The sequence below is a fragment of the Eschrichtius robustus genome, chromosome 9 (assembly GCF_028021215.1).
Source record: "Eschrichtius robustus isolate mEscRob2 chromosome 9, mEscRob2.pri, whole genome shotgun sequence".
In the NCBI taxonomy this organism is placed as follows: domain Eukaryota; kingdom Metazoa; phylum Chordata; class Mammalia; order Artiodactyla; family Eschrichtiidae; genus Eschrichtius; species Eschrichtius robustus.
The window spans coordinates 122,920,018-122,932,150 of record NC_090832.1 but is presented as its reverse complement, the minus strand read 5'-3'; the positions used below and the strand labels follow the sequence as shown (position 1 = coordinate 122,932,150).

The following is a 12,133-nucleotide window of genomic DNA, read 5'->3' as shown; positions in this document are numbered from 1 at the left end:
ACTGGTGGTAAATTCTCTCAATTTCTATTTGCCTAAAGTATTTACTTCACTTTAATTTTAAAAGGATGTTTGCTCTGGGTATAGAATTCTAGGTTGGCATCTCCGGCAATTTAAGATGCCATTCCATTGTGTACGTAGGTGTGGTTTTCTTTGAATATATCCTTCTTAGAGGTCCACAAAGCATTTTGAATATATGAGTTTGTTCTGAAAATTCCATGAGAAATACTTTTAGATATTGTTTCTGACCAATTCATTCTTTCTCCTCCTTCTATATTCAAATTGTATACAGGACAGATCCTTTGACCAGATCCCAAATGTTTTTCATGCTCTTTTCTGTTTTAGTCTATTTTTTTCTTCCCTGTGCTTCAGTTTTTACATATTAACTTGCCTTCTAGTTCATTAATCGTATCATCTACTAAGGCTAATATGTTTTTAAAAACATCCATTGAGTTCTTATTGTCAAAAAAATTTTTGCTTCCACAATGTTTGATACACACACACACACACACACACACACACACACTCCAATTCTCTAGAATAATTCTCCACCTTCTTACCGCTTTTGTCCCTTTTTTCTCTATGTTCCTAAACATAATAATCTTAAAGTCCTTGTCTGCTAACTCCGATATCTGGATCACCTGAGTTTCTGCTTTCACTAGTTTGTTTTCTCCTGGTTTTTGGTCATATGGTCCTGTCCCTTTATATACTTAGTAATTTTTTTACTGAATGCTGATTGATAAGAGGTTCCACATGATGAGAGGATGCCTCCTTGCTCTGCTGGGCAGATAGAGCAGAAGGTAAATTACATTAATTCAATGAGGAACTGAGAGGGGCAGAGGCTGCGTGTGGGTTTGGGAAGATGTAATCTATTTCTGATTTGCCTCTAATGAAAGACCTGACTCCACAGCTCTCAACTGAGAGTATGATTGGGCTTTGTCACTTCAGCCTCAAGTGATGGCTTGGCTTTTCAGATATGTTCTGCTTAGCTCCCATCATACACAGCTTTAGAATTTGGCAAATATTGATGTTTTGAGAGAGAGAGACCAACTGTGTGTTTAAGATCCTTCAAGTTTCCAATTCTGTGCTTACAGCCCCATGAAACAAGGGTTCTATACACCTAGATTCTCAGTTTCTAGTGGAGACTCACTGGTGTCCCCAAGTAAAGAGCAGCTGCAGGTAAGTGTCAATTTACCACTCATTTCAGGCCTTTCCACTCTCATCACTGGTGTTCTTAAGCCACTCCACCCCTGCCCACACCCCCAGGCCCCAGGGTAGGTCTCTGTCTCCTAAGCACCTCAAAACTCGAGAATTTCTGTTCTACTTTCCAGTGGCTTCCAGCTAGCTTAGGTCTTTAATATCGGGTTCAGAACTGAGTAGATAAACTGACTATGGGTTTTAGGCCCACTCAGGTCTCCAATTTTGTAGCTCCCCTGAGCAACGATCAAAAACCCTGCTGCTTGGATGGACATGGATGGTATTATGCTTAGTGAAATAAATCAGATAGAGAAAGACAAATACTGTATGGTATCACTTACATGTGGAATCTAAAAAATACAACAAACTAGTGAATATAACAGAAAAGAAACAGATTCACAGATATAGAGAACAAACTAGTGGTTACCAATGGGGAGAGGGAAGGAGGGAAGGACAAGATAGGGGTGAAGGATTAAGAAGTACAAACTACTATGTATAAAATAAATAAGCTACAAGGATATATTGTACAGCACAGGGAATATAGCCAATATTTTATAACTTTAAATGGTATATGAACAATAAAAATTTTGAATCACTGTGTTGTATACCTGCAACTAATATAATATTGTAAATCAACTATACCTCAATAAAAAAATAATTGGAAAAAAAACCACTGCTGCTCTCTCTGTCCCCAAGCAACTGTTCAGGCTTATAACTTTCAAACAATGCTTCAAAGCTTAAGCAAAAGTATGACTATGTTCCACAGTCCTTTTACTATGCACAGTATGCTAATGCATATGTTCAATAAATTATTTTTACCTTTAATAGGCTTTTCATGATTAGATATTCCAAAAGATGCATTTTGGTGTTGAGTTTAACATGTAATGACTAAAGTTGAGGGATCTAATTTTGTCATAAGACAAAAATAACCGATAAAACACAGCACTAACTGAAAGAGATAATAAACATAAATCTTGAATACTATAGAGTTCAAGAAGATAAAGAAAAGCTGAATCATAGTTAAACAAACAAACAAAAAATCCCATTTTTAATGTCAGTGTTTGGCTAGAGGGCCCTCTTGCTTAAAATCATCTTCAATTCCTAGAAGATGCCAAGTATCAAAAATGTTCTCTTTTGATACATGAAAAGAAAACCAAAGGTGTACCATGATCAACAATGAAGAGAGGCACAAATATACCCAAAGTAAGCAAGAAATGACAAACTGGCTTTCACTGACATAACTGGAGGGTCAGCAGCTGGAAAAATAACATGATGAAAACACCCCAACAGGAAACTAAACTAGTGATGCAAACGAGTCAGAGGTTTGCTGCATCACTTTCTCATTCAGTAGAGGCTTTTGGTCTCCTCTTTCATCTTCTCCAGTCGTACAGAGCCCTAAGGAACAGGGTCTACATTCCAGGATCATACAAAGATGCTACCAGTAGATTTAATAAAGGGTGGGGGCAGGGGGGTGCCCATAGAAACAAACTGATATAAATACAAATGATTTCCCACTTCCTTCTTCCTCTACTTCTCCTCACTTTACTTTCATGGTTACCAACTGCAGTATTATTATATTTGTGTTTTACCATAAGCTGCTACAAATTTTTTTGAATGTATAATGTATCTAAGTACGAGTACTTGTCCTGACCATACATCAGTACCCTCCACTGCACCATGACAAAGCATCATATCCTCACGCAAAAACACAATTCACATTATGAATACAAACCCCAAGTAGGGGAGACACGGAGCAAACAAGAAGCCTGCTCTGGGGCAAAGGCTATCAGTCCCAGTTTAACCATAATTTGGAACATCTGGCTATTTGAAAGGAAACGCAATGTCTGACTTGATTTGAAAATGCCTGCAAAAAGCATTATTTCATGCAGTTATAAATAGTTCAACCTAAAACACTGCTCTTAATTACGGAAACTACGAACATAAGGACTTAGAATATTGTTGAAACCATTTGTAACCATCTCAAGTGTCTAGACAGTGTCCAATAAGTCTACAGAACATTTACTATAACAAATCTTAAATCTTCCTCTAAATTACGAAATGATCTTTACCTAAAACACCCTATGCTATACCTTTACAGCAGCAGTAACTGCAGATTATTTTTATGTAATAACCTAAGAAACAGCCTGTAAAAGCTACAAAAATGCCAAAGCTCTTGAAAATAATAAATGTGTAATACTCTAGGTCTTATGGCTCATTTGCTATAAAAATAGATCAAGAAAAAGTACATGCAATGTTACCTAAACTTTAGTAGATAAGACCATCACATACACAAAAAAGAACTTAACTTTCCTTATGTACCAATTTGGTAATAGATGCACTTCAATTTATCTAGACATTAATATGAAAGGTATCAGCTATAGCCAAGTAAATGAGAACTAAACTATATTCTTGAGAGGGGACTATGTGAATCCTATTAATAGTAAGAAAAAGACCAATCTAAACAGGCCAAAGTTCAAGAGACGATTTAGATAGAAAACTGTAAATCAGAGCAGCCAGAATCCCACAACGTAACATGAAACTGTGATTCACAGTATTTTTTAAAAATAATCCATCTCCATCTCTTTTGGAGAAGGGACAAATGAGAATTCAGCCAAATTATTTAGCTGGCTATATTCAACCTAGCTTATTGAACCATAACCAATAAGAAGTTTAAAAACACAGGTGATTTCAACATCCCTGATATACTCTCATTTCCACTGGTGCATTATTCACACAAGTCAACAGGAGCTGGCTGCATGAAGGACAGAGAGCTGTAATATTTTAAACACAGAACTATGGGAGGAAAAAAAACCTGAAGTGATTTGTTTCCTTGAGCATTAAGCTCATACATTTCTTTCAGGGTGTAAATTTTAAAGTTTTAATATCAGTGGAAAAGCCTCATGAAGCTCACAATTTTATAACAATTCTTTGCAAAGAGCCAACAAATTTGGCCCCAGATTTTGAGGAAATGACACTATCAACACTATATTCATACCTTGCAAACTGTATCCACATCCCAAGGTATTATAGTCCTCAGATCAATGACCTCACAAGACACTCCAAGCTTCTCTTGAGCCATGGAAGCCACCTCTCGGATCACGTGAACCTGAAATAAAAAGGGAAATATGCAGAGGATGACTAAAGACAAAAAGTTAGCTGAATTCTGACATCCTTAATAGAGATAGTGTTTAAAGTTAGAGGAATTGATTTGCAAGGAGAATTTCTTTTAGCCATGTTGAACCCCATATTCCAACCAAATAATCAAATATAGATGTCCAGAAAACAGCTGGAAAGAGGTTCTTTGAGAAAAGGAGAGCAGTCATTGCCAGAGATACTGATTCCAAAGATATCAACACACAGAAGGTTAATAAAGTCACAGGAGTAGGTTGAGTTTCTAGAAAAAGTATACAATAGGAGAAGTAAAGGGCAAAAATCATGGGACCCTGTACATGACCAACATTTAAGAGGAAAGTAGAGGAAGAGGAGCTGAAGAAGAAGAGGAAGAGGGAGAGAAGGAGGAGGAAGAGAGAGTAGGAGAAGAAGGAGTGGGAGGGAGGGGTAGGGGGAGAAGAAGAAGAGGAAGGGGAAGAAGAAGAAGAAAGAAGAAAGGAGAAAGAGAAGGAGAAGGAGAAGAAGAAGGAGAAGGAGAAGGAGAAGAAGAAGGAGGAGAAGGAGAAGGAGAAGGAGAAGGAGGAGGAGAAGGAGAAGAAAAAGAAGGGAGAAGAAGAAGGAGAACAGTTAAAAGAAACAGAAAGAAAATCGGAAGACAATATATCCAGAAGCTAAAGAAAGGTTTCATAGAGATAGTAGCCAGCCGGTGTCACATACCATAACAATATGAGGTAAGGGTTGGATTTAGCAATTAGAAGATTAGCAATGTTAGCAGAAATAGTTTTAACTACTGAGAACAGAACTCATAAGGTAAATGAGTTAAAAAAAAAAAAAAGAACATAAGGAAGTGAAGGAATTAAATACAGGTAGTAGAAAATAGTTGTTTAAGTTTAGTGATAAAAGAAAGGAGGGAGATACACTGTTATTTAAGGGGAAAGTAGGATAGAGCAAAGGTATTTTTTCAATAGAGAAGAGAGACACTTTTATTTATTTATTTTTAACATCTTTATTGGAGTATAATTGCTTTACAATGTTGTGTTAGTTTCTGCTGTATAACAAAGTGAATCATCTATATGTATACATACATCCCCATATCCCCTCCCTCTTGTGTCTCCCTCCCACTCTCCCTATCCCACCCCTCTAGGGGGTCACAAAGCACCGAGCTGATCTCCCTGTGCTATGCAGCTGCTTCCCACTAGCTATCTATTTTACATTTGGTAGGACACACTTTTTTTAATAAGAGGGACATGAAAAGGAGAAACTGAAGATGCAGGAGAGAGGGACCAGCTAATGAATCACAGTCCTGGAGAAGAAATGGAATACATTCTGAAACAGATTTGGAGAAGTAGCTGTGAAAACCAGACACTTCTTGGAAGACAAAAGGGCAAGAGGCAAGGATTGGCAGCAGAAGTGGTAAGTGTGAAGGAAAAGCGAGCTGGGGGAATTAGTGTTGAATACACTCTAACTTCCCTATTAAAAAGAAAGACAAGGACACATGCTGAGCCTTTTTTTTCTTTTTCTTTTTTAAAAAATTTTTATTGGAATGTAGTTGATTTGAGAGTGGGCTTTTTAAAAGGGACTCAAGGAGAGCAGAAAAGTTTTGCAAAAACCACTGTGGGCACCATCATCGGATGTGACTCTCCAGGCAGTATGATTATCTCACTGGAGGTGAGAAACCGCAAAGACTACAGCTCTCCAAGCCAAAAATCAAATGGAGAAGAGTGTAGGAGGTTGTAGGATTGCAAATGATTTTCATTATCTTCTTTATATTATGTGGTATTAAATTTTCTAAAATAAGCAAGTATTTCTTTTACACAGAAAAAAGAAAAACTGACCATTTCTTTAAAAGGAGAGATAGAAGTCTACGGCTAGAGAAAGAGTCCTGAGCTTAAAAGTTTGGAAGCAGAGTGATATGATAATAAGCTCTGGGGAAAACTGAAATAGATCATCAGTTCAATTGAAAAGAGAAAGGTATGGAATAATGAGGCTGGACCACTGGCAGGTCCATGTAGCCAGCAAAGTAATCACGAGAGATGGCAGCAGAGGGGATGAAAAACATCATTAATCATTGGGGAAATGCAAATCAAAACCACAGTGAGATATTACCTCACACCTGTCAGCATGGCTATCACCAAAAAGAACACAAATAACAAATGTTGGCAAGGATGTGAAGAAAAGGAACCCTCCTACGCTGTTGGTGGGAGTGTAAATAGGTGAAGCCACTGTGGAAAACAGTATGGAGGTTTTGTAAAAGACTAAAAATAGAGCTACCATATGACCCAGCAATTCCACTACTGGGTATATGTCCAAAAACAGAAACAAAAACACTAACTGGAAAAGAGACACGCGCCCCCAACGTTCATAGCAGCATTATTTACAAGTGCCAAGGTATGGAAGCAAACTTAGTGTCCATCAACCGATGAATGGATAAAGAATACGTGGTATATATATACAATGGACTACCACTCAGCCATAAAAAAGAATGAAATTTTGCAATTTGCAGCAAAATGGATAGACTTGGAGGGCATTATGCAAAGTGAAGTAAGTCAGAAAGAAAAAGACAAATACGGTAGGATATCACTTATATGTGGAATCTAAAAAATACAACAAACCAGTGAATAAAACAACAGAGAAGGAGACTCACAGATACAGAGAACAAACTAGTGGTTACCAGTGGGGAAAGGGAAGGGGAGAGGGGCAATAAAAGGATGGGGGATAAGAAAAGGAGGGGTTATAATGGGATTATATGAAATCATGTGTGTGAAACTTTTGAAAACTGTAGAAGCACTACAGAATGTAAAGAATCTTTCTTTCAGTAAAATAATAATAATGGCAAAAAAAAATAAGAAGATAGTATGTCAAAAGCAGCAACAAGTAGTGCAAATACGTAGTGCATGCTTCAAAAGAACATGTCTTTAATACGTTTTTGTAAACTCTCAACATATTTTTAATGGCTTCACCATATGCATGTAAATTTTAATACGATTGAAAAGGCATCTCACCTTCAGTCAGAAATCAGTACCAGATACAGATGTAGCATCAAACAAAACTTAAATTCGAGATATAAGGAAGACATTTTCAATGCTTCATAGAATCAGAATTAAAAATGAGGGCTTCCAAACACAAGAGGGACGTTACCAGTTGCTATAACGGTTACTGACCTGAGTGCCCCAGGCAACTAGAGTGACATCACTCCCTTCTTGGATGACTTCGGCCTGGGACAGGGGGATGTTGTATGGTTCTATGGGAACCTGTTCCACTGAATACAAAACAAGAAAAAAAATGCAAGGTTAATTATTTTTTCACATGTGACATTTGTGCATAAAAGAATATAAGAACCTCATTGTGGCAAAGCTTTATTGTGTTTATTCTTCCCCCAAATTCCATAAGTTATCTTTAACAGAAATACCGTTTATTATATGACATTACCACACAGATGAAAAACTACCATCCAATCAGCTATCTTGGGGCTTCCCTGGTGGTGCAGTGGTTGGGAGTCTGCCTGCCAATGCAGGGGACATGGGTTCGAGCCCTGGTCTGGGAGGATCCCACATGCCGCGGAGCCACCGGGCCCGTGAGCCACAACTACTGAGCCTGCGCGTCTGGAGCCTGTGCTCCGCGACAAGAGAGGCCGCGACAGTGAGAGGTCCGCGCACCGCGATGAGGAGTGGCCCCCGTTCGCCGCAGCTGGGGAGGGCCCTCGCACAGAAACGAAGGCCCAACACAGCCGAAAATAAATAAATAAATAAATAAATAAATAAATAATAAAAATAAAGGAATTCCTTTAAAAAAAAAAAGAAGTTAAAAAAAAAATCAGCTATCTTGGAACAGAAAAAGGACTTCAGGGAAAAACTAAGAAAATCTTAATAATCTTGGGCATTAGACAATAATAATGTAACAACACTGGTTTATTAATTGTAACAAGTGTACCATACTAACATAAGACGTTAATAAAAGGGGTTCTTATAGTACGATAGTATTTACTATCGAAAAAAATTTGGGTATAAGGGACCTGTGCAGTTCAAATATAGACATATGTAAATCTTGTTTTCTTTCCACAAATATAATCACGCTGCACACATTATTTAGAACCCTTCTATAATCTCCTTTTTCCAATTAGCAATATATCTTGGTCATGTTTTCATATCAAAAGTATAGTTTTTTAAATCATATTTGTAAGTAAAAACTATCACGTTTAATGGTGCTGTTATCAGTGATATGGTAGAAAATTTTATTCCTTGTATTTTTGTGTATTTCCAATCCAATGACCTTTCTATAACCAGTGCCAGAGAGAGATGAATAAGCTTTAAGTCATGTATATGTTTAAATAAAATAAAATTAATTAAGTAACAAAATGGTAAAACCTATAAAACTACTTTTGTGGGTAAACCTCAACACAGATGACAATTAAGCCAAGAAACCTGACACATAGCTGTTAGAAAACATATAAGGGACTCCCCTGGTGGTTCAGAGGAAACAAGAACGACAACAAAAACAAAAATGTACAGTCTAACCTCAAGAAAACATATAAGCATTAAAAGCATTTTTTTTAAGTTTTTTTGTGTAGCACACAAACTATGTTGAGTCAGATACTTCCAACTATCTAAACCAGGAGTGGGCAAGTCAACTTTTGTAAACAATGTTTTATTGGCATACAACCTCGTCCATTCATTTACATGTTATCTGTGGCTGTTCTTGCCCTTCAACAGCAGAGCTGAGTAGTTGTAAGAGACAGCATAGCCTATAAGCCTAAAATATTTACTATCTGTCCCTTTACAGAAAATGTTTCCCAACCTCAGTTCTAAACAGTGCATTCAGAGGTTAATTCCAGCCCGTTCACTGATGGCTGAAATCCAGTCTTAGATGGATGAATGGATGGACCAATGGATATATGGATGGATGGACAAAGGAACTGACAAATAGGAAGACAGACATGTTCAACTGGAATAACACATTTTACTTAGCAGTTCTCAGCTGCTAAACCAAAGCGGTGGTCAAGAACAACGCTGATAACCTCTGGCAAGCGTGCTCCTTGCCATCATCAAGTCTTCTTTCTCCAAGCAGCAAGATCTGCACACTGAAAGACAAGGCTTGAAGCCAGGACACACTCGGCCTTGCTTGTGAGTCAGCGGCCACCATTCAAGAGCCTTGCCTTTCCTGCCTTGTGTTATAAATCAGTTGCCAGCTGGTAATTAGCAAATCCCTGGAACACACCGCTCTAAGGGCTGGCGCGCCAAAAGAAATGGATTGGCATCTTGGCCCACCTCCTTTGAAAAACTGCCAGTGAGTGACTAACTGTTTCATTGTATTCAGTAAATTACCCAGAATAATAAGACCTCATCACTTTAATAATTAATTAAGGGACAACATGGCAAACAAAGCTTAGTTCTCCACCAAAAAAAAAAAAAAAAAGCATGCCAAGAACGAGATTCAAGAAGAGTCTTATATTTAAACGAACCCAAAAAATCACTCCTTAGCTTTGCATAAATTTAATCCTGAGAGAGGGAAAATAAAAGTGCAATTTTATGGATTAAAGACCTAAACGTAAGACTGGAAACCATAAAACTTCCAGAAGAGAACACAGGCCAAACACTTTGTGACATAAATCAGAATATTTTCTTGGATCTGTCTCCTCAGGCAAAAGAAACAAAAGCAAAAATGAACAGATGAGACCTAATTAAATTAAAAGCTTTTGCACAGCAGAGGAAACCACTGACAAAATGAAAAGAAAATTTACTAAATGGAAGAAAATATTTGCAAATAATATGACCAATAAGGGGTTAATATCCAAAATATATAAACAGCTCATACAACTCAATAACAAAAAAAAAAAACCAACTGATTAAAAAATGGGCAGAAGACCTGAATAGACATTTTTCCAAAGAAGATATACAGATGGGCAACAGGCACATGAAAAGATGCCCAACATTGCTAATCATCAGGGAAATGCAAGTCAAAACCACAATGAGATATCACCACATACCTGTCAGAATGGCTATCGTCAAAAAGAACACAAATAACAAATACTGGCAAAGATGTGGAGAGAAGGGAACCCTTCTACACTGTTGGTGGGAATGTAAACTGGTGCAGCCACTATGGAAAACAGTATGGAGGTTTTGCAAAAGACTAAAAATAGAACTACCATATGACCCAGCAATTCCACTCCTGGGTCTATATCCAAAAAAAACCAAACAAACAAAAACACTAATTTGAAAAGACAGAAAAGATACATGCACCCCAATGTTCATAGCAGCATTATTTATAATTGCCAAGATATGGATGCAACCTAAGAGTCCATCAACAGATGAATGGATAAAAAATACTATGGTATATATATACAATGGAATACTACTCAGCCATAAAAAATAATGAAATTTTGCCATTTGTAGCAACATGGATAGACTTGGAGGGCATTGTGCTAAGTGAAATAAGTCAGACAGAGAAAGGCAAATACTGTAGGATATCACTTATATATGGAATCTAAAAAATACAATAAACTAGTGGATAAAACAAAAAAGAAGCAGACTCACCGATAGAGGACAAACTAGTGGTTATCAGTGGGGAGAGGGGCAATACAGGGGAAGGGGAAAAAGGGTGATTATGGGATTATATGAAATCGTGTGTGTGAAACTTTTGAAATGTGTAAAGCACTATAGAATTTAAAATAACTTTCATTCAGTTAAAAAGTATTTTAAATAAAAGTCTACAAATAACAAATGCTGGTGAGGATGTGGAGAAAAGGGAACCCTTGTACACTGTTGGTGGGAATGTAAATTGGTGCAGCCACTATGGAAAACAGTACAGAGGTTCCTCAAAAAGCTAAAAACAGAACTACCATATAATCCAGCAATTCCATTCCTGGGTATATATTCGAAGAAAATGAAAAGACTAATTTGAAAAGATACATGCACCCCAATGTTCAGAGCAGCATTTTAATATATGCATTTATTTAAACTCGGCAAACAGGTCACCTAGGGAGCAAGCTATAATTCCCAGGTACATTTTTGTTTTGTTAACTTAAAAGATATTTATTCCAAGAGCAGGTTATTATCAAATAGTCATTCCTACATCATGTATAATGTTTTATGAAAGAGAGCAGGTAAGAGGAGTTACAGCATGAAACTTCAGGAGCTGAAGGGCCTCTGTGCAGTCATAGTACGGATTCCTGTTTTCACAGCAGTGGGGCTCACTGAGCCACTCCATTTTACCACATGCTGATTACATTCTAATCTTAGCACTAATGAGCATCCCATAGAGAAACCCTTCAGCATCAGAGACGTTGAAAAAAATGTGTGGCTTTAAAGAGAGAGAGCTTTCCAAGGCCAAAATAAAAAAGATGTAACTTTTTGCTCAAAAATCAGACAAGATAGATTTTTAAATATATATTGTAAGTTCCACAGATATGCTTCCTTTGTAATTGCAAATGCACTTATATTCATATAACATATACACTGACAGACTCATGGCATGAATTAGCTCATGCCTGGCCCCTTTTATTTCCCATTCTCTTCCTTTTTTTCCTTCCAATTCTCTTCTAATTTGTTGTGTTGCTTACAAGTCATCTTAAACACATTTTGAAAACATGGCAGAGTGTATAAATTATATCTATGTATAATATGTACTATGTATAATATATACTTATTCATTTAATAGTCATTGTGTACCCAGTATATGCAGACATCATGCAAGAGGCTAGACTATGAAATGAAAAAGGAAGCACACACTCAACTGGGAGTTAAAAAGATGGAAAGAGATGATCAGCAAACAAATAAAAACATGATGTAGCAGTGAGGACAACCTGCTCTAGGAAAGACAGAGGGAAGCAACA

The 12,133-nt window shown here is 37.2% G+C and overlaps 1 protein-coding gene across 2 annotated transcripts in view; it reads right to left on the bottom strand.

The window, feature by feature from the left end:
* Positions 1–12,133, bottom strand: part of BCKDHB (branched chain keto acid dehydrogenase E1 subunit beta) — a 232,594-nt gene that overhangs the window by 140,329 nt on the left and 80,132 nt on the right. For both annotated transcript variants that reach the window (XM_068551663.1, XM_068551664.1), the window contains exons 7-8: positions 7,467–7,564; positions 4,190–4,300 (exon numbers count right to left, since the gene is read on the bottom strand). In XM_068551663.1, the coding sequence (XP_068407764.1) occupies positions 4,190–4,300; positions 7,467–7,564 (209 nt within the window). The remainder of the gene's footprint in view (positions 1–4,189; positions 4,301–7,466; positions 7,565–12,133) is intronic.